The sequence below is a fragment of the Euleptes europaea genome, chromosome 16, assembly GCF_029931775.1.
Source record: "Euleptes europaea isolate rEulEur1 chromosome 16, rEulEur1.hap1, whole genome shotgun sequence".
NCBI lineage: Eukaryota > Metazoa > Chordata > Lepidosauria > Squamata > Sphaerodactylidae > Euleptes > Euleptes europaea.
This window is the reverse complement of record NC_079327.1, coordinates 53,289,766-53,309,275: the sequence shown is the minus strand read 5'-3', so window position 1 is coordinate 53,309,275 and position 19,510 is coordinate 53,289,766. Positions and strand designations below refer to the sequence as shown.

Genomic DNA, 19,510 nt, shown 5'->3' with positions numbered 1-19,510 from the left:
GCCCTCCAAGTTGGCAGCCATCACCACATCCAGGGGCAGGGAGTTCCACAATTTAACTATGCGTTGTGTGAAAAAATACTTTCTTTTATCTGATTTGAATCTGTCACCCTCCAGCTTCAACAGATGACCTCGCGTTCTAGTATTATGGGAGAGGGAGAAAAACTTCTCCTTGTCCACTCTTTCCAAATCATGCATAATTGTATAGACCTCTATCATGTATCCCCTTAGCCGCCTTCTTTCCAAGCTAAACAGCCCTAAGCGTCTTGACCGCTCCCCATAGGACAGCTGCTCTAGTCCCCTAATCATTTTGGTTGCTCTTTTCTGCACCTTCTTAAGCTCTGTAATATCCTTTTTTAGGTGTGGTGACCAGAACTGTACAAAGTATTCCAAGTGTGGTCTCACCATAGATTTGTACAAGGTGACGTTCTCAGGGAGCAGACTGGGAGCCACAAGGCAACATTCTAGCTGTTCACATCTTCACTTTCAAAAGGGGCACCTCATTGTTCACATATACCAATTGCAACCAACCCAAGACACAAGTACAAAACTGCTCACCTTTAAGGACAATGCCTTAGGGCCCCTGACTTTGGAACTCCCACTCACAGGAGCTGAGAACAACTGCCTCCCTAATGGCCTTCTGAGTGGGCCCTTTTCTAGAGAGCTTTTTGAGTTGGACCAGTAAGAAACTGGGTGGCAAGGGCAAAGGGTTACTATCCTCCAGGTAAGGCCTCGAGATCTCCTGGAATTACATCTGATTACCATATTAATGAGAAAATGCCAGTTTTGGAGAGTGGACACTATGGTGTTATACTATGCTGAGATTTCTACCCCTCCCCAGGTTCCGCCCCCAAATCTCAGGAATTTCCTATTCTAGAGTTGGCAGCCCTAAAGGATAGTGGTACTACTGAAATATTGTATAATAATGATATTTTATCAATATTACTGTTTTAAACAGTTTTTATTGTATCCAAATGACTTTAATTATTTGCTTGTTAATGTGTTGTAAACAACCTGGGTTTTGCTAACATATTACACTCTAAACATCTATTTTTCAGCCCCCCCCCCTTTAAAAATAAAACAAGTTCCATCAAACTTAGATATACTACAAACATTATACTAGGTCTCCAAATTTGTTTGTACTGTAAGAATTTTACTTGGGAGTTAGGAGACTCACCCCAGAAATTGGTACACCAGTCAAGGCTCCAGAAGTCTGCCAATGAAGGAAGAAAATTGTTAGTTTAGTCTATAAATCTGTTTCTCAGCTATACTTTCCCCAATATTTTTACCAACAATGAAACCTATGCTCAGCTTGAAAACCATCAGAGCCACAGAAATGTATCAACTATTTTACAGTAAAAATCAAAGTGCACTGAATCCTGCTGGTGTGTATGTGTAGATGTACCAACCTAACCTTTCAAAAGTAAGATTCAAAACCTATTGTGGAAGTGGCAAGCTTCATGAAAACTATTCTGTCAATTAATTGGGGGATAGAGAAAATAATTTTGCTATGTTATGATCTAGAAATCTAGACTAAGAACACGCAAATCTACTTACTTGGACTGTTAAGGACAAACCATTTGAAGTCCATAGTAAGCTCCACATTATCCTAATGATATGAATAACTAACCCCTCCCCTAGGACAAATGGCCAATTTTAGCATCAGGTTTTTTAAAAAGGAAAAAAAACTGGTTTCTAGAAGCTGTTTTAACTGCTGATGGGGGTGGGGAAGCCTGAAAACAAGTAACATACCAAAACTGTGGGATGAAAACTAGAGCAAAGGGTACCAATTTTGAAGTTACATAAATATGATTAAGTCTCTCTGAACTGTGGAATCACCACTAAGGCAGCATACGATATAAGTAGTTGCTATTTAACAGGGAAAAAATGGCACATGGCCACCACATCATAGAACATCCATAGTTGTCCACTTTGCTCTGGCACCACTGAAGAAGAAGAAGAGTTGGTTTTTATATGCTGACTTTCTCTACCACTTAAGGGAGACTCAAACAGGCTTACAATCACCTCCCCTTCCCCTCCCTGCAACAGACACCCTGTGAGGTAGGTGAGGCTGAGAGAGTGTGACTAGTCCAAGGTCACCCAGCTAGCTTCAAGTGGAGGAGCGGGGAAACAAATCCAGTTCACCCTGTGAGGTAGGTGAGGCTGAGAGAGTGTGACTAGTCCAAGGTCACCCAGCTAGCTTCAAGTGGAGGAGCGGGGAAACAAATCCAGTTCACCAGATAAGCCTCCGCTGCTCATGTGGAGGAGTGGGGAATCGAACCCGGTTCTCCAGATCCAGATTAGACTGCAGTCTAATCACATCCAAACCAACACTGAAACACAGGAGAACCAAAGGGGCCAATACCAAGTTTCGCCAAAAAATATACATATATTCAGGACTGCAAGACATTTGTAACAGGGCAAACACACACTCCCAAAAAAACAAGTGGCATAATTTCCCCCCATATGGCACAATTAGGGTTGCCAACTTTCGCCATCCGATAGTACTGTCAGGCTATATGCCTTCTTGTCCGGAACATATGTTCCGTGGAACCTTGACGGAACGTCACAGGATTGCCTGAATTGACAAAGCACCAGCGAAATAGGACTCATTACCGGAAGCCTATTTTCTCTCTACTCATGGCATTCCAGGACTTTGATATTTAGTCACTTCACTTACCTGTCTACACTGCAGGAACGTGGTGACTTTTCTACACATGTAACAGGAATTTCCTTCTGTTCTTGGTTGGATTGTTTGTTTAATTTGTCATTACAAACATGTTGTTCAGCATTCTTTTGTAGTGCTTTTTGTGTCATAAATGCCTATTCTTGCTTTGCTTAACTTCCTTGTAAGGCACTAGTGATTTTGTTTGATTTCCAACTTTCAAGTACTAGCTGGAGATCTCCTCCTATTACAACTGATCTCCAGCCAATAGAGATCAGTTCACCTGGAGAAAAATGGCCACTTTGGCAATTGAAGGCATTGAAGTGCCTCCCTCCACAGGCTCCGCCCCAAAAACTTCCCGCCGGTGGTGAAGAGGGACCTGGCAACCCTAGGCACAATAGACCCCTGTCACTCCCCCCCCCCACACTTACATCAGGCAGTCACAGGACACTCATCTCCCACATCTCTGACCCCCTCTCTCATTCAACACAGTTAAGGAATGCAAGTGAAATTGTTTTTCTTCTCCATCTACCTTTGTCAAAAATGAGAAGCCGAAGCAAGCCCTGCCGTCAATCCACTTATACAGTATACAGAATACAATTTGTGTTTGATACTACCACCATGGTTCAAAAATGCAAAACAGTACCACAGTGCTTCTAAACAAGTGTGACTGTGAAAGAGCATTAGTTGGGGAAAATATATTCTGAAAAAGTACGTGAATATTTTTGTGAAACTACATGATTCTGCTGCTGCCACCCCACCCCGCAAGACACAAAGAAATATGCCACTGTGTTCTTGCAAACAGCCACGCATACCAACATTTAATACTCACCCACTCTTCCCCAAAACAAACACTGCTTTTCTTTTCAGGTTGTGCAATGGTTTAGCAAAGCCATGCATAAGGTGCAGCTAGTGCATTTCCATTTGGGATATCTTTTCTCATGCCCATCTTAACGGGTCACAACATATACCACATTATCTAGAATTTCCAGCCTCCACATTCTTCTTTGGAGCTCCTAGCTAACAGAATTTCTCTTGCAAATATGAGAACATATGAGCACAACATATTAGATCTCGCCTACATTTTAATATTTTTTTTGTGCAAACTCCTCAGAAGAACTTCAAATACAATAAGAGTGACTTCAGAAGAGGCCATTTATGTTCTGGAAAATAATGGGGATTCCCTTGAGGAAATGCACTGTAACTGAGCAAAATGGAAGGCGACAAGACTGGTGGACATCCTAACAAAATCCTGTACTCACCAGGCTAGGGGAGATTTTCTACAGTCAGAAAGATAAGGAGTGGGAAGGGGGAAGAGAAACACAAGTTCACAAGTTTCAGATCCTACTACTCTATCTCCATTCTCCTGAGAAATTATTTCCCATATAAATTGCTGTTTTTAGTCCCATGGATAAGCATCAGATTCAAAAGCCATCCTTTGATGTAAATATTCAAAAACAAGTTTATAAATTTAAGTGAACAATATAATGAATTTGTTCTTTTTTACTGTCAAAACAGACACACACACACCCCCGATCAATTAGTGATGCTAGAATGCCAATTTATAAGGCAACTCCGACCAGGTTACTTTATTTTGTAGCACAAAGTGCCAGGTAGATGAAACATTAACCTCTGCTAACATTTGAATGTTTCAATTATTCACAGATTTCAGTCTTGTGAAAATCCTTTACAGCAGCTGATCTTCAAACTGGGGAACACCTCCAAATGGTTCTGCAGTGGCTTAGATATGCTTCATCCTCACAGGACCATCCCACACGGTCCCTACCTCCTAAACTATGCATGAAACATAGGGGCATTCTTCACCAGCAGCTTCCTGGGGCAAGCTGAGCATGGGGTTGTTAGTAGGAAACTTGCTTTACTTTCCTAAGAACTCTTCCAATGCTCATGGCACAAGTAGTATACCATTTATACCAAACCACATTTCATAACGTTCTACAATGGAAGTTTATGCACACAAATCCTATGAGATTTGTATCTACCTTAGCTGAGGGCAAAGCATCTCTCTAATTCTGAAATAGGCGGCAGAGAGCAGATGAACTGCCCAACATCACAGGGTCAGTTACCATAAAGGGAGAGATTTACGGCAAAAACATTTGAAAAAGGAGTGGGTGAACTTTGCAGGGTTTAACCCACCCACCTCGCCAGTGAGAACTGATATCTGTGCTTGTTTGTATAGATGTGGAATTGGATTCAGCCAAACTTTTCATTCAATTTCAGCCCCCATCACCCTTGGTTTTTTTCCTTGTAGACATATACTTGTTGGTGGTCAAAGTCTATCCTCTCCATCCTTTTTCAATAGTGGAAAAGCTGATTTGATCCAACACTTTGCAACTCAAACAAAAAACCAAACGAGATAGCATGATGTCACAAAATCTCGGTGGTAACCTGGCCAAAGGTGGCTTGGAATGTAAAGTGCCATGCTTTCCACTCCAAGCCCACCCACCCACATCACCTAGCCAGCAGTGATTGGGGTAGGGTCAGAAATCATGCAGGCCATGCTTGTCACTCCTAGCCTCCTCACGTAGTTCAGAGGATAGCTGGCTGGCTTCAAGACTAAGCTGGGAGGATAGGATTACCCTCCTCCACCCAGCCCCCCTCTTAGTATTAATTCCTATGCTAGTTGAAACTATGTGTAATTCACAGAAAAATAATAACATAAAACTCCTGACACAAGCAAACTATAACTTTGTTAATGTCTCTTCTAAATGGGAGCAACAATGAAAATATAAAATCTTTCTGGTAAAAACTTTATTTTTCAAAAGTAGAAGTTGCCTCTTCTCTTTATCTCACCTTAATAACCCAAATTAATGCAATTACATTACATTAGTTTCATTCCAGGACAAAAGAAAAACCAGAACACATACCATCAGCCCATAAATTTCTGATGAACTCCGCACACTGGGAAGTATATCTATAGGGATATCAAAAAACCTGAAATAACAAAGAGTTATCCACTGATTCAGCTGTAATATTTCATGTCTATTCTTATTTCTTAGTAAAGGCAATCAACTTTGAAACCCTTTAATGCCGTTGGTTTTGGCAACATTTGAATGGCTAGAAACAGATGACTTATCCCTGTGGTGGCATCTTTTAGACTAACCACAGACTTTTTGTCCCCATAACCATGTTACTCCATTTTTCCAAATGATTAAAAGGGCAGGTGAAAGCACTTGACTTGAATAAGAAATTTCCCCCATGGCTACTGGGGCAGATTAACAGCCAGCCACCGGGAGACAGAAATTCAGGCTTAAGTTTCTCAGGCCTTCATATAAACCAGGATGCTTTACTGGCAGTGATGTAGAGAAATGTATAAAGTAGTATTTTTCAGATCCAAAATGTTCTACATGTTATGGGGGCAAGAAGCTTCTAATTAGTATCACAGAACCCCTGTGTCTTTGGCTCAGGTATTTTTTTTTTAATGTAATCCACAGCCAAGTTAAACTGAATTCTTTAGAACTATCAAAGATATCAAAATCATTTTAAATTTCAACTAACCCAGCCAGATGCAATGGATATATATTTAGTAGATATTTGTACTCAGGTTTTCTCCCCAGTGGTGACCCAAAGTGGCTTCTCTCCCTCATTTTATCCTCACATCATCAACCATGTGCAGTAGGTTGGGCTGCCAGACAGTGACTGGCCCAAGGTCATCCAGTGAGCTTCCATGATAAAGTGGGTATACAAACCTATGTGTTGCCCTGATCTTCTTGGATAAAAATATACTAAAACAAAATTAATTTATTCATGTAATGTGCTGCCATTTCAGAACAGTAGAAAAATGCCACGGTTACACAACCCGTTACACAACCCGGATAACCTACAAGAACCAATGAACTCTGACCGTGAAAGTCTTCGACAGTGCAACTACTATTTTTAAAATGTAGGAAGATATCTAATGACCCATGTCTCCCTGCTCTTTTTACTTTTAACAAAAACTTACACCCTAGGAAAATATGATAGAAAGCTGATTTTCAAAGCTTTGAAACGGCCTCTCTGAAAGGAGACCCATTTGAGTTTAAACAGAGACATTGCTCCTAATTTGGTAGCAGTTATAATTAGTGTTGGTGAACATTTCTATCCTACCACACAGCTTACAGCAAAATTTAAGAAAGTTAGACAATTGGACATAAGAGTAGCACAATCCAACATCACATATCTATTTCTTAACATGGCCAAATCTGTGGGACCTGTACATCCAGAGACTGGAGTCATAAACAGACAAGACAGATCTTTCTACAAACCTGAAAAAGCTGCAGGTTTGCAGAAAAATCTGAAATCTAAAAAAATACATTGGGGGGGGGTCCTAACCAAAATAATAGAAACAGTACCTGTACTTTTATGAAATGAATGCCCTCTGCAGCGGCCAATGTGGGGGTTGCTAAGCAACCACAGTAGTATTGCCAAATTGCAAGCCTTGGTTTCCACCAGTAAAAAGCAGGGGAGAGTCCAGGGCCCTTTTCCAGGGCTGTTTTTACTTTTGAGGACAAGTCTGGCAGCAACCACCAGGCAACTTGATAGCATGCAACCTGCATGATTCACGCAGGACTGGCTGCTTGCTACTGCTCTATAGTAGCCACTCCATGAAAGCCAGTGTGGTGTAGTGGTTAGAATTTCAGGTTAGAATCTGGGACACTTGGGTTCAAATCCCCATTCTGCCATGGAAGCTCACTGGATGACCCTGGGCCAGTTACACATTCTCAGCCTAACCTACTTCACAGGGTTGTTGTGAAGATAAAGTGGAGGAGAGGTGAAAGATGTAGGTTGCTTTGGGTCTCATTGTGGAGAAAGTAGGGTATGAATTAAGTAAATAAATAATACAGTGGAAGGTGAAGGGCAGATAAAAGGTTGGTGAGTAGAAAGAAAACAGAAAAAAGGTGAGGATATTGGGGTTTCTTGGAGGAGAGAAGGAGGAAACAGTGTGGGGAAGGGGTACAGGAGGAAATGAGATGCCCCTTGCAATCCCTTATGGGTTCCTCACCACCCAACTAGACCATAGTTTTTTCCAGGTAGAGGTTGCTAGGGGAAGGAAGGAGGGAAAGCTGAAAATGCTGGGGCACAAAAAGGTAGGTTTGCTGATGGATGGGAAGGAAAAAGGGGAGGGGCTACAGCGACTTTCAGGGAAGGGAAATGGTGGGGGAGTCCTTGTACTGATTCTTATTAAACAGATGGTTAATTCACACACTGAATGCCAATATTATATCACCACTGTATGGAGGCATACACACAGAATTGTATTGTGATCACCCTTATGGCAAGCTGTATTTGAAGCCATCACAAATAGTTTCAGTAGAATCCACTGTGTAATGGATCCTTCAAACAGACACATCTGCACATGAACCCACCAAATACTGTGAAATTTAAATAATCTGAACCCATGGGAAACAAGCACCTTATTACTATGAAGGAGCACCTTGCTCTTCAGTGTCACAAATGGGACCAGAAGGTTTTTTCTGCATATGACTGTGAGTCAACCAACATGCTGCAATCTGGTGTACACTTGCCTGGGAGTAATCCCAATCTACTAAATGGGGCTATTTCCAAGTAAAATGGCTTAGGAGGAAGCTGTTCATTTGGCTTTTGGAATATAATCAACAAACCCTGCCTTTTCAGGGTCCAACAGTGTTTTTTTTTTACTTACTTGCAGAGTTCAGCATCCCATTTTAATGAATGAATATTGAACAACATTGTTCTACTGGCATTGGTTACATCAGTGCAATGAATACCTCCATCTTTCCCACCTGTCAGACTCTGAATAAAAAATCAAAGACAAATCAGTCAAACTAGAAGCCTACTCACCAATGCAAAAGTAATAAAAGTTGAAAATCTTGCTGGTTACATTCACTGTTGCTATCTAAAGTTGTGCAACATTTCTGGCTCCTTTTTTAACAATACAAATACAGAGCCAAGCATTGCAGACCTTAATTTGTGTACACAAAAAAGTTATATAGTAGAACTATACAGAACTCAGCTTCACATTTTTCATAGTTAAAATACTTCTGAAAGTACCTGTTATGACAACTTGTACTAAGGTTCTGCTCTTGTGAACAAGACACTAGGTTATTATTGGCTAAAACATAACAATAATTTTAAAAAATTAACTTTTTGACCATAATTTATGTCAACTCCTGATCTTATCTAGTACTATTAGAGGAAGATTATGCATAAATACGCTTGAAAACATGGAAAGAAAAATCATTTTGATAAGGCTGAAGGTTGTTTGCGACTGACACTTGATTCAAGTTCAGAGATGACTGAAACAAAGAAAATCTTGCACTCCTGGTTTCATCATAGCCTACTGAGACTTACCCATATCAGCCATGAGTCAATAGTACCAAACAGAGCTCGCCCCTTTTGCACTGCTTGCCCAACTTCTTTCACATTGTCCAGAAGCCAGCGAAGTTTCACAGCACTGAAGTATGTGCTCAGTGGGAGGCCCGTCCTACTCTGCAAGATTGAAAGCCAGTCAGGTGACAGAGATAAACATCTGCAGCAATCACGACTCAAGCTTTATCCCTCATACAAGAACAGTAAAAAAAAATCATTTTCACTGTCTTATTAACAAGTCACTCGCCTGTACTGCAGACCTCAGATATCCACCTCCTCTAACATGTTTCATGATCAAAGATCACGAAAGACAGTCTGAAGATCTGCCACAGAGCAAAAACTGAAGAACTTTTCCAAAGGTCGTGTTTTAGGGAGGTGCTTGAGTTTGGTGAGTAAATACAAAGGATTGAGGGGATCGTTAGCACACTGCAAGAACCAACACTTAAGTTACACATAGTACCAGCTTTCAAGGCAAGCAGATTCACATACTGGTGTACTAGTGTATTCCCTATGAATTTTAGAAAAAAGAAAACAACACTCCAGGACAGTTGTTGTATAACTTAAAACTGATGAATTTATATTTAGGTACATAAAGTAATCTCTTCAAGTTAAATTTTTAAGAAGCTTCGGGGAGTTTCACATTTTAATTTACTCAGAATACTGTTGCCAGGTAAGCCCCGGCCAATGGCGGGGTATGGGGGGTAGGGTCACCAGATCCAGGCTGGGAAACTCTTGGAGATTTTGGGGTGGATCCTGGTGAGGATAGAGATCTCAGTGAGGTACAATGCTATATAGTCCACCCTCCAACGCTTATGTTTTCTCCAGGGGAACTGATCTCTGTAGTCTGCAGATGAGCTGTGATTCCGGGGGATCCCCAGGTCCCACCTGGAGGCTGGCATCCCTAACACAGAAGATGCTTGTTAACCTACTTACAACCACCTTCATAAGTATTTGGGAGACAAAAATCAGTGAACTCCTTTTACTGGAGATATACTCACCTATTGCTTTCTTTCAACACCTCACATTAACATATGTCTACCAATATGATAAACCCAATACTTACCTTTAAAAAGGATTTATCGTGTCCTGGAATTTTTTTAAGCAGCCTGTCAACTGTAGATTGGGTCCTAAGATCGAGCCAAACTGGAATCCAAAGACAAACATTATAACAGGTAAAGATTGTGTTGCTGACTATTTGGGCAACTAAACAAGATCGGGGGCCTAAAACTACAAAGGGACCTTTATAAGTTCCATATCAGTAGCTGTATATTTCCTGTATATTTTTCCTCCAGCTCTCTAGAGCTGCTTCAGGCCAGAAAAACAGTGGGAAGGGGAGGCTTAACCCCCCCACTTCCTTGCACCACAGTCCCAATCCAAATCAGGCCCATGTGTGCCTGCTTTTAAAGGAGGGGGGGATGGACACTAGGAACGTCATTCATAAAACTCCCACCATCAAACCTGGTTTGGTCCTGAGTTTGGCAAAGCAACCCATGCCTTGGTGACTTTACAGTACTTTATTTTGGCAGTTCCCTTGCATTGGGGCTTTCTGCAGCATTCCTCCAACACTTGCTCAGGATACGGCAGGACAGTATATGAGCTAATGTGATTACTATGCATACTCTGTACTTTGTCTAAGGAGTGGCATACTGAATTTAGGATTGTGCCAGTCTTTTGGTAGAAGTAGTTTCCCCAACATTTGAGACCTGTTCTTAAAACCTCACTTCCTGACTTGGCTCAGATACTGGATGGCGACCACAGCATCATGTTGTGATGGAACTTTTGCTGCAAAAGGGGCTTGTCACAGCAGAGGTTCTGCATGTAACTTGCTTTATGTTTTTCTCTTCACCTATTTTATTCGCCCAACTATTTCAAGGAATTAATATTTGTGTACAGTGAAATTTACCCCTTGTCACTTATCAACGCCTATTTTATTGAATTTGAACAATAGATTAGCATGTATTCTGAAGACAACATTCTGCTTACCAATAGCATTATACAAAGGTTCTCCAGTTACTTTGTCCCAAACCACAGTTGTCTCTCTCTGGTTGCTAACTCCAACAGCTTAAAAACAAAAGAAAGTATTTCCTAAGATGACATAGTATATTTTAGAAAAACTGGGAACGTGCCTTTGTTTGTATTTTAATCTGTACTTTTTCCATTCGATATTTTACTTACAGCTCAAAAACACTGGCTTGCTCCAAAGATACCGGCATGCATGTATTGAGATTGGTGGGGGAGGGGGGAGAAAAGAGGGTGCCAATTTTGTGTTTTGGCAGCTGCTCTTTTCACCAACTGTATCAAATTCGGAAGCTCTCCTAATTCTTGGGGTGGGGGGCAGTGTGACAAAGATACTGCCATAGGAATGGGGAGGCTAAAAACGCCTGTTGTTGCTGTTTTTTAAATCAAAGCCAATAGCAGTATGGCACAAACTGTACCAAATCACTACCTAATTCCCATGCTGTCCCCACCCTGAAGAAGCAATGGAATGGAGCACTTGAGTTGTTTCCACTGGTACAACAAGCCTTCTGCCAGCATAAGGGGCAACCTCATCTGCTTCTTCCTACTCACTGCAGCCACCTCAGCCACATGGGTCCCTTAACCTCCAGCATTGCCTTTTCTGTGCTCATAAGCAGCTGCAAAGAAAAAGGAAAGGGGGGAAAAGATCTGCCAGTGCTTTCTGCTGGTGAGACCTAGGATCCAACCTATTAAAAAGCTACAGAAACCATCAAAACATTTCAAATGTAGCTACAAAGTGTTACTGCTAATGTCCAGTACTTGTTCCTCTCGTCCTCTAGAGTACATTCTAGAACTCTTTTAGGAAAACACGGAAATACCTTTTATGTTGTCAATGTCTATATTCAGCTGCTTCAATTTCTCGCATGTTTTTTCCACACATTCATAGACAGATTGAAGAATTTCCTTTGGATCTTGTTCCACCCACCTTAAAGAGACCAATAATCAGCATAAAAGCAGAACAGATATCTGAAAGCTAGATTTTACAGCTCATAAAGCTTGCTCTACAACCTTAGAAACTGATGATAAATTTTCCAGGAACAGCAACTCTAATGTAAAGAGAATTGGAGCTCAGTGTATGTCCCACCCCCCACCCCCGGTGATGTCTCAGGAATTGACACATCGAGCTTAGGAAATTGCTGGAGATTTGACAATGGTGCCCAGGGAGAGTGGACCTTGGGGAGGAAAGGGAGCTCAGCAGGAATATGGATGGAGTCTAACCCCCAAAGTGGCCATTTCCTCCACCTCTGATTATTTAGGAGACAAAGATAGCTGTGATATGACTGTATGAATTCCTACCTTACATTCTTTCCATTACAACAAACCTCCAAACCAATTTCATATTCTTACAAGCTATTCCACTGATTTCAATGGAACCGCATATAGGCTGGGATCCCACTAGGGTTACCAGTTCCGGGTTGGGAAATACCTGGATACTTTGGAGGTGGAGCCTGAGGAGGGCAGGGTATCGGGAGGGGAGGTACTTCAATGGGGTGTAATGCCATAGAGTCCACCTTCCAAAGCAGCCATTTTCTCCAGGTGAATTGATCTCTGTCACCTGGAGATCAGTTGTAATAACGGGAGACCTGGAGGTTGGCAACTCTAGATCCCACAGTAAAGCTTACAGAAGGAGCTGGCAGAGCAGATCTACTCCTAACTTCTGCTTCCCCCACTGGGCATCCTGCTCTTCTCAGAGGCCCAGGTTACTGTTATGAACAAAATGTACTGCTATACCACTGCAATGCGGAAGAAGTCAGTGTAACTATTCCCTCCTCCACTAGTGGAAAGTTTGTTCATGCATGGGCAAAAGAAGGAACAGGATTTTTAGGATATACAACAGGCTTCTGGGAGAAGGGTAAGACAGATCTGCTCCATCAACTCTTTCCACTGACAAGTAATCAAGAATACAACAGAAAAGGTCATACCCCTCCTTGGGGAATGTCTGCTTCAATTCTACTTGATGGTGACTCAGCAGCTCAGCAGTGTTTGCATTAAAAACCTGCAAGCATAATACAAAAAAAAAAAAAAAAAGTCACCAAACCTGTTTGGAAAGCCATAGGGAGTAGTAGACAAAAGAAAACTGGCACCCACAGTCCAAAATACAGTCTTTGAAGCACATTCCACTAAGGTTGGTGACCTCAAAATCCAGGTTATCTAAGAAAATGTTTTGATTAGTCTTCAGGCTTAACAAAAGATAATTTTATACATAACAGAAAATCAATTATGTTGCGAAAACACACAACTTTGAATAAGTGGAACAAACTATATTTTGGTTCTTGTAGGTTATCCGGGCTGTGTAACCGTGGTCTTGGTATTTTCTTTCCTGACATTTCGCCCGCAGCTGTGGCAGGCATCTTCAGAGGAGGACACCTTCAGTGTTATTCCTCTGAAGATGCCTGCGACAGCTGCGGGCGAAACGTCAGGAAAGAAAATACCAAGACCACGGTTACACAGCCCGGATAACCTACAAGAACCAATGAACTCTGACCGTGAAAGCCTTCGACAAAACTATATTTTGCTCCACACTGCTGTAGAAAAGAAACACCCCTATACACACATCTTTTGAGAACTCAATGAGCAGGAACATTTGGAACATGAGTCAATCTATGGCTTTTGCAACTGTATGAAAGGGTTTTGGAACAACACAAAAGGGCAATTAACAAGCAGACATTTCCTGAAGCCTAAACTAAGGAGGATTACTGACAAGAAAGCATTAAGCAGACCTCACCCATATCACCACAAAAAAGGGATGAGGGAAGAGGAGTATGGCTGAACCCCTCGTAGCTACCTCCACTATTTGATGTTATCAGCCAGGCAGGTGAGGAACTTGTGTGACTGGGGTCACTTTGCAGAGTTTGTCCCCCAGCACACATCAGGGAAGTTGAAATCACTCATAACTACCAGCTTTTGTTGTTTGGATAGTCTGTCAATCAAGGAGGGCAGCATCCACCTCCTCACGCTGGTCAGGTCTGTATGGAGAATCCTACCACAATACCTTCCTTCCCTTATCCTCAACCAGATACTTTCCACTGGGCTGTCACCCTCCTCCTCCAGTATTTCTTGACAAGCAATCCCTCTGCTCACATATAACACCACTCCGCCACCTCTTCGATCTTTTTGGTTTTTCTTGAACAACTCATATCCATCCACTACTACATTCCACTACTACATTCCAGTCATTACCTACTTTGCTTCATGGAACACTGGATTGTAACTATGGGCATACACATCACATTTGTGGCTTGTGTTCTTGATCAACCAAGATGCCATGCTTGGTTGAATACAAAAGGTAAGGAAAGAATAGGTAGTTTAACTTATTGTTAAGAGGTGGTAGTGGTAAACTGCAGTACTCCAGTCCAACCTCTGCTCACGACCTGAGTTCGACCCCGACGGAAGTCGGTTTCAGGTAGCCGGCTCAAGGTTGACTCAGCCTTCCATCCTTTCGAGGTCGGTAAAATGAGTACCCTGCTTGCTGGGGGTAAAGGGAAGATGACTGGGGAAGGCACTGGCAAACCACCCTGTAAACAAAGTCTGCCTAGAAAATGTCGGGATGTGACGTCACCCCATGGGTCAGGAATGAGCTGGTGCTTGCACAGGGGACCTTTACCTTTTGAAGAGGTAGCACATGGTAAGGTTATATTCTAGGTCACTTGGTTTCATAATTAATCAAATCTATTTCCTTACAGGATTTACTCTAAAAGAGCAGTATAATCTGTTCATTAGCCGCCCTGAGCCTAACTTGGTCAGGAAAGGATGGGATAGAAGTCAAAAGAATGAATGATGAATTGTGGCTTTTCAGTTAAAGTAGGTATGCTGGCAAGGCCTCGAAGGCTGGAATCAACAAAAGTATCCTCTTGAGTGTTTCTACAACAGAGATTTCTAAACATGCCAAAAGCAGAAGAGAGCAAAGAACTCTAACAGTTGTTAATTATTGCCCAGGGGTGCATTGAACTTTTCCTGCTCCTAGTGCATTAACTCTACAATATTAGGTTTAGCTCTTCCTCTTACCGCTTGAAAGAGTCAGGCCATCACATTTCCAGTATAATGTTTTGTAATACTTTTAGTATACTGTCAATAAACATAACAGCATAAAGGTACATTTCACGTCCAAAAGGCAGCATACAAATTGTTACTTTGCAATATCTACCATTAGTGGTAGTCTAGGAGAAAGAAATGTCTAAAAGTGCAGCATGCCTATCCAAATAAGATTATGTGGTGTACAAGTAGCAATGGTGTTTACTTATGAGGGCCTATGAGAAGCAGTGGACAAGTTAGTGCCAAGTTAGCTCAAAGAAGATGCTCTGATAATTATTTGGAAACTCACTAGTCAATCCTGGGTAACCTCTCAGCCTAGCCTCAAAGAAGTTGATGAAAAATGAGGAAGGAATGGTAAGCAAATATTAGAAGTAACAACAAAATAAATATCACACCAATGGTTAGCTTGATGTCTGAGGGGTGATCGAGTTCTTTGCAAGTGTAGGGTGAGAAATTTTTGTTTCCTTTCAGAATGCAGCATGTGATATGAACATACAAACTTCCATCTGTACAGAGTTCATATAAACCTCCTGGTGCACTGGAATTCCAGAAGGAGACCTGCAGCACATGCTTAAATAATAATTACATCACACGGTTAAATAATAATTTCCTAACAATTTTGGTAGCAATGCTCTAGTTATTTAAAAAGCACCAGAACCTTCATAAAAACATAACAGTATGACAGACTACTCATACTCGACTTAATATTAACCAACAGGCAAGAATTGGTAGATGGGGTGAAGGTGATGGAAACCTTAGGGGGAAGTGACCATGTCCTCCTAGAATTCTTTTTGCTGTGGAGGACCAAAGAAGTTCATAGCCACACGTATACGCTAGATTTTAGTAGGGCAGACTTTAATGAACTCAGGGGCATGTTGAGAGTCATTCCATGGGAAAGACTGCTGGAAGGGAAAGGAACAAGTGAAGGGTGGGCTCTCCTAAAACAAGAGCTCTTGCAAGCTCAAGCCATCACTATTCCAACAAGACAGAAACAAGTTAGGAGATCCAAGAAACCAACGTGGATGAACAGAGAACTCCATGATGAGCTAAGGGAGAAAAAGGAAATGCTCAAGAAATGGAAGGAAGGACAAACCTTTAAACAAGAGTATCTGAGGGTTGCTAAGCACTGTAGGTCAGCCATCAGAGAGACCAAAGCTCAGAGTGAGCTGAAGCTGGCCAGGAAGGCTTGCTGCTACAAGAAAAACTTCTTCAAATATGTGAGGACCAAACACAAGGTAAAAGAGGCAATAGGACCACTGTTGGGTGAACATGGAGAAACTCAGACAGAAGACAGAGAGAAAGCAGAAAGGCTCAGTGCCTATTTTGCCTCAGTTTATTTCCTTGAAGAAGAGAACAGACTCATCTAGAGGTGGTAGTAGTAGGCAAGGCACAGCATCCAGCTTGCTGGTTGGCATGGAGAGGTTGTTGAGAGGCACCTGGCTTTATTGGATGAGTATAATTCATTGTACACTGTTGAAAGCGGCACAAGTGGACAAGCCTACCTAGGATTATATATCCTGCTTCAGACAGACTTGGTGTTTCTACTTCTAAGCCTCGGCATTGTAACTGCGTTCTTGCTTTTTATCATTTTCTTTATCTGCAACAGTGATCTACTGCAACAACAGCAGGGACTTTGAACAGCCCCTATACCCTTATAATCTTCCACAATCCTTTGTGTAACACATTCCTGGACTTTAGCAAGAGGTCAGAGTGCTAGCGGAGGATCTGACAGAACCATGATGGAATCCCCACCCTGCCCCAGAGGCTTGCTGGGTGACCTTGACCACGCACACACTCTCAGCCTAACCTTACTCACAGGACTGTTGTCGGGAGGATAAAATGGAGGAGGGGGAACAATGATGTAAGTCACTTTGGGCCCCCACTAAGGAGAAAAGTAGGGTATAAATATCAAAATAAATAAATTGTGTTTAAGTACAAGCAAGGGTGACATTAACATCAAGCTTTTGACCAGTGGCTGCTCATCCAACAGCCTGACTGGGGCAACATTAATTTATATTGGCAGCCACGTAGATTCCAATTTGTTCCATACATGGGGCCATCAATGTACAAAACCCCAATATACCAAATCTGCATCTTGTCTATCAGCAACAGAGGTCTCCAACATCTGCTGTGTATTCTGATCTTGTTCCAACTGTTCTATGAGACACAGAGTATATCTAAGCAGGCCTACGTAAGAGTCTTACTCATGTCTTCTCAATGGGGGTTACTCTGATGTTCTGAGGAAAGTGTTCTGAGGACAGCATTGTTACTCTCAGGCAAGCATGTAAGTACAGTCACATATATACATATATATATATATGTGTGTGTGTGTATGTACATATATGTGTGTATATATATGTGTGTGTGTGTGTGTGTGTGTATATATGTGTTGCCATCAAGTGGCAGCCAACTTATGGCGTCTCTGTAGGGTTTTCAAGGCAAGAAATGTTCAGAGGTGGTTTGCTGTACAGCAACCCTGGTCTTCCTTGGTGGTCTCCCCTTCAAGTACTGATCAGGGCTGACCCTGCTTCCGAGATCTGACAAGATCAGTCTAGCATAGGCTATCTATAGTGGGTAGCCGTGTTAGTCTGTTTGCAGTAGTCAAAAAGGGCAAGAGTCCAGTAGCACCTTAAAGACTAACAAAAATATTTTCTGGTAGGGTATGAGCTTTCGTGAGCCACAGCTCACTTCTTCAGAACTTTCTAACTTTTGTTAGTCTTTAAGGTGCTACTGGACTCTTGCCTTTTTTGACTATAGGCTATCCATGTTAGGGTATTGCAGTCATAGATTCGAATTAAATAGGTTGTCTAGATAACACACAGTCCTGGTAAGTACAAGGCGACATTTTTTGCACGCCACCAGGCATTTTTATCTTCATCAGCCTCAACACCAAGGGATGTCGGAGATCTGAACACTTTCCGGACCGCAACACAGCAGGGGCGTGCCAGAATGTGTTAGGGGTCCTGGTTCAGCATTCGACCGAGCTTGCAGCATAAGAAGGCGGGACGGCTTCCTATTTCTTTTGCTCTCCTCGGTAAGGGAGTCACGACCCGCTGTGCCAGCTCTTTGACAGCTACAGGTGGGACCTAGCAAGAGCAGGCTTGCTAGGATCAGAAATATCGTGCGGTAAACCAAAGTTAGCGTGCTGTACAATAGTTAGCAAACATAAAGCAGCAACAACTGCAAAAGCTACAAAACAAGCTTATATATATATATATTAAAAAACAAAACAAGATACAACAGAAATATCGGCTGTGCCGAAGAACCAGCTCTGCCCCGTTTGTCACTCCCTGGACTCGAACACGAGGATGCAACGAGCGCCATTCCTATCACAGTCCACAGCCGGTCTTAGGCTGCAAACCCAGGAAGGGAAGAGAAGAGAGGCGCCGGCGTGGAGAGCGGTGATAATAATAAACATTCTTGTTTAGACCAAAGTCAGATGTTACACTGAACACACATACAACCTGCTTGTACGTGTGTGCATCTGTGGAGTCTGATCTGGAGAACCGGGTTCGATTCCCCACTCCTCCACATGAGCAGCAGAGGCTAATCTGGTGGACTGGGTTGGTTTCCCCACTCCTGCACAGGAAGCCAGCTGGGCGACCTCGGGCTAGTCACAGCTCTCTCAGCCCCACCCACCTCCCAGGGCGTCTGTTACAGGGAAGGGCAGGCGGTTGGAAGCCGGCTTGATTCTCCCTGAAGCGTCAAGAGGAAGTCGGCCTATAAAACGCCAAACTCTTCTTCAGGCCATTAAAGAGAGTTTCCCACGCGCAAAAAAAAAAAGGCCAAGTCCGTCGCATTTCTTGCACTGGCGGCGCGCTTTTCGCAGCAAGGGGGGTGGTCGCGGCGAGGCCCGAAGGCCGCCTGGGGGGGGAGGGAGGGAGAAGGGAACCCCCCACCCCTGAAACTCTGGCGCGGGGGAGGGAGAGACCCCCCCCCCGCCTGCTGAGGCCCCCCTTCCCACCTGTTTCACAGTTCGGCCCGGCACTGAAGGCCGCCCCCCACCCCGGCCTCTCGTGAAGGGCGACCCCGGCCTCCCCGCCCCCGACCCCGCCTACCAAGAAGCGCGTGGAGCTGGTCCCTTGGTCGATGGCCCCCACCAGCGGGCCCCCCATCGTCCCCCGCCGGGCCGCCGCCGCCATGGAGGGAGGCCCTGGCCCGCGCGGCTCCCGGCCCGTCGCCTAGGCAACCCCCGGCCACGGAGGGAGGGGGGGAGAACCGCGCGCGCGCCCAGCCGGCCCCCACCCTCTGCCGGCATCGACCCGGCGCGCCGCTTCCCGGATTAGGGGGCGGGGCGGGGGCGGGGGGCGGGGCCCAACAGCTGCCGCCCGGCCGCCAATCGGCGCGCGGCTGGCAGGGGGGAACAAGGCGGGGCTTCCCCGCCCCGCTTCATTGTGACGCAAGCACAGCTCCCCGCGGGGGGGGGCTGGCGGCCCGCAGGATCCCGAGAGCCCC

The 19,510-nt window shown here is 43.5% G+C and overlaps 1 protein-coding gene across 1 annotated transcript in view; it reads right to left on the bottom strand.

The window, feature by feature from the left end:
- The window catches only part of GK (glycerol kinase), a 67,856-nt gene extending 48,659 nt beyond the window's left edge, over positions 1 to 19,197 (bottom strand). Inside the window, exons 1-10 of the mRNA XM_056861808.1 lie at positions 19,114 to 19,197; positions 12,946 to 13,019; positions 11,842 to 11,948; positions 10,991 to 11,068; positions 10,071 to 10,150; positions 8,990 to 9,127; positions 8,322 to 8,431; positions 5,548 to 5,614; positions 3,925 to 3,942; positions 1,175 to 1,210 (exon numbers count right to left, since the gene is read on the bottom strand). Coding sequence (XP_056717786.1) covers positions 1,175 to 1,210; positions 3,925 to 3,942; positions 5,548 to 5,614; positions 8,322 to 8,431; positions 8,990 to 9,127; positions 10,071 to 10,150; positions 10,991 to 11,068; positions 11,842 to 11,948; positions 12,946 to 13,019; positions 19,114 to 19,197 — 792 coding nt within the window. The remainder of the gene's footprint in view (positions 1 to 1,174; positions 1,211 to 3,924; positions 3,943 to 5,547; positions 5,615 to 8,321; positions 8,432 to 8,989; positions 9,128 to 10,070; positions 10,151 to 10,990; positions 11,069 to 11,841; positions 11,949 to 12,945; positions 13,020 to 19,113) is intronic.
- Between the last annotated feature and the right edge of the window lie 313 nt (positions 19,198 to 19,510).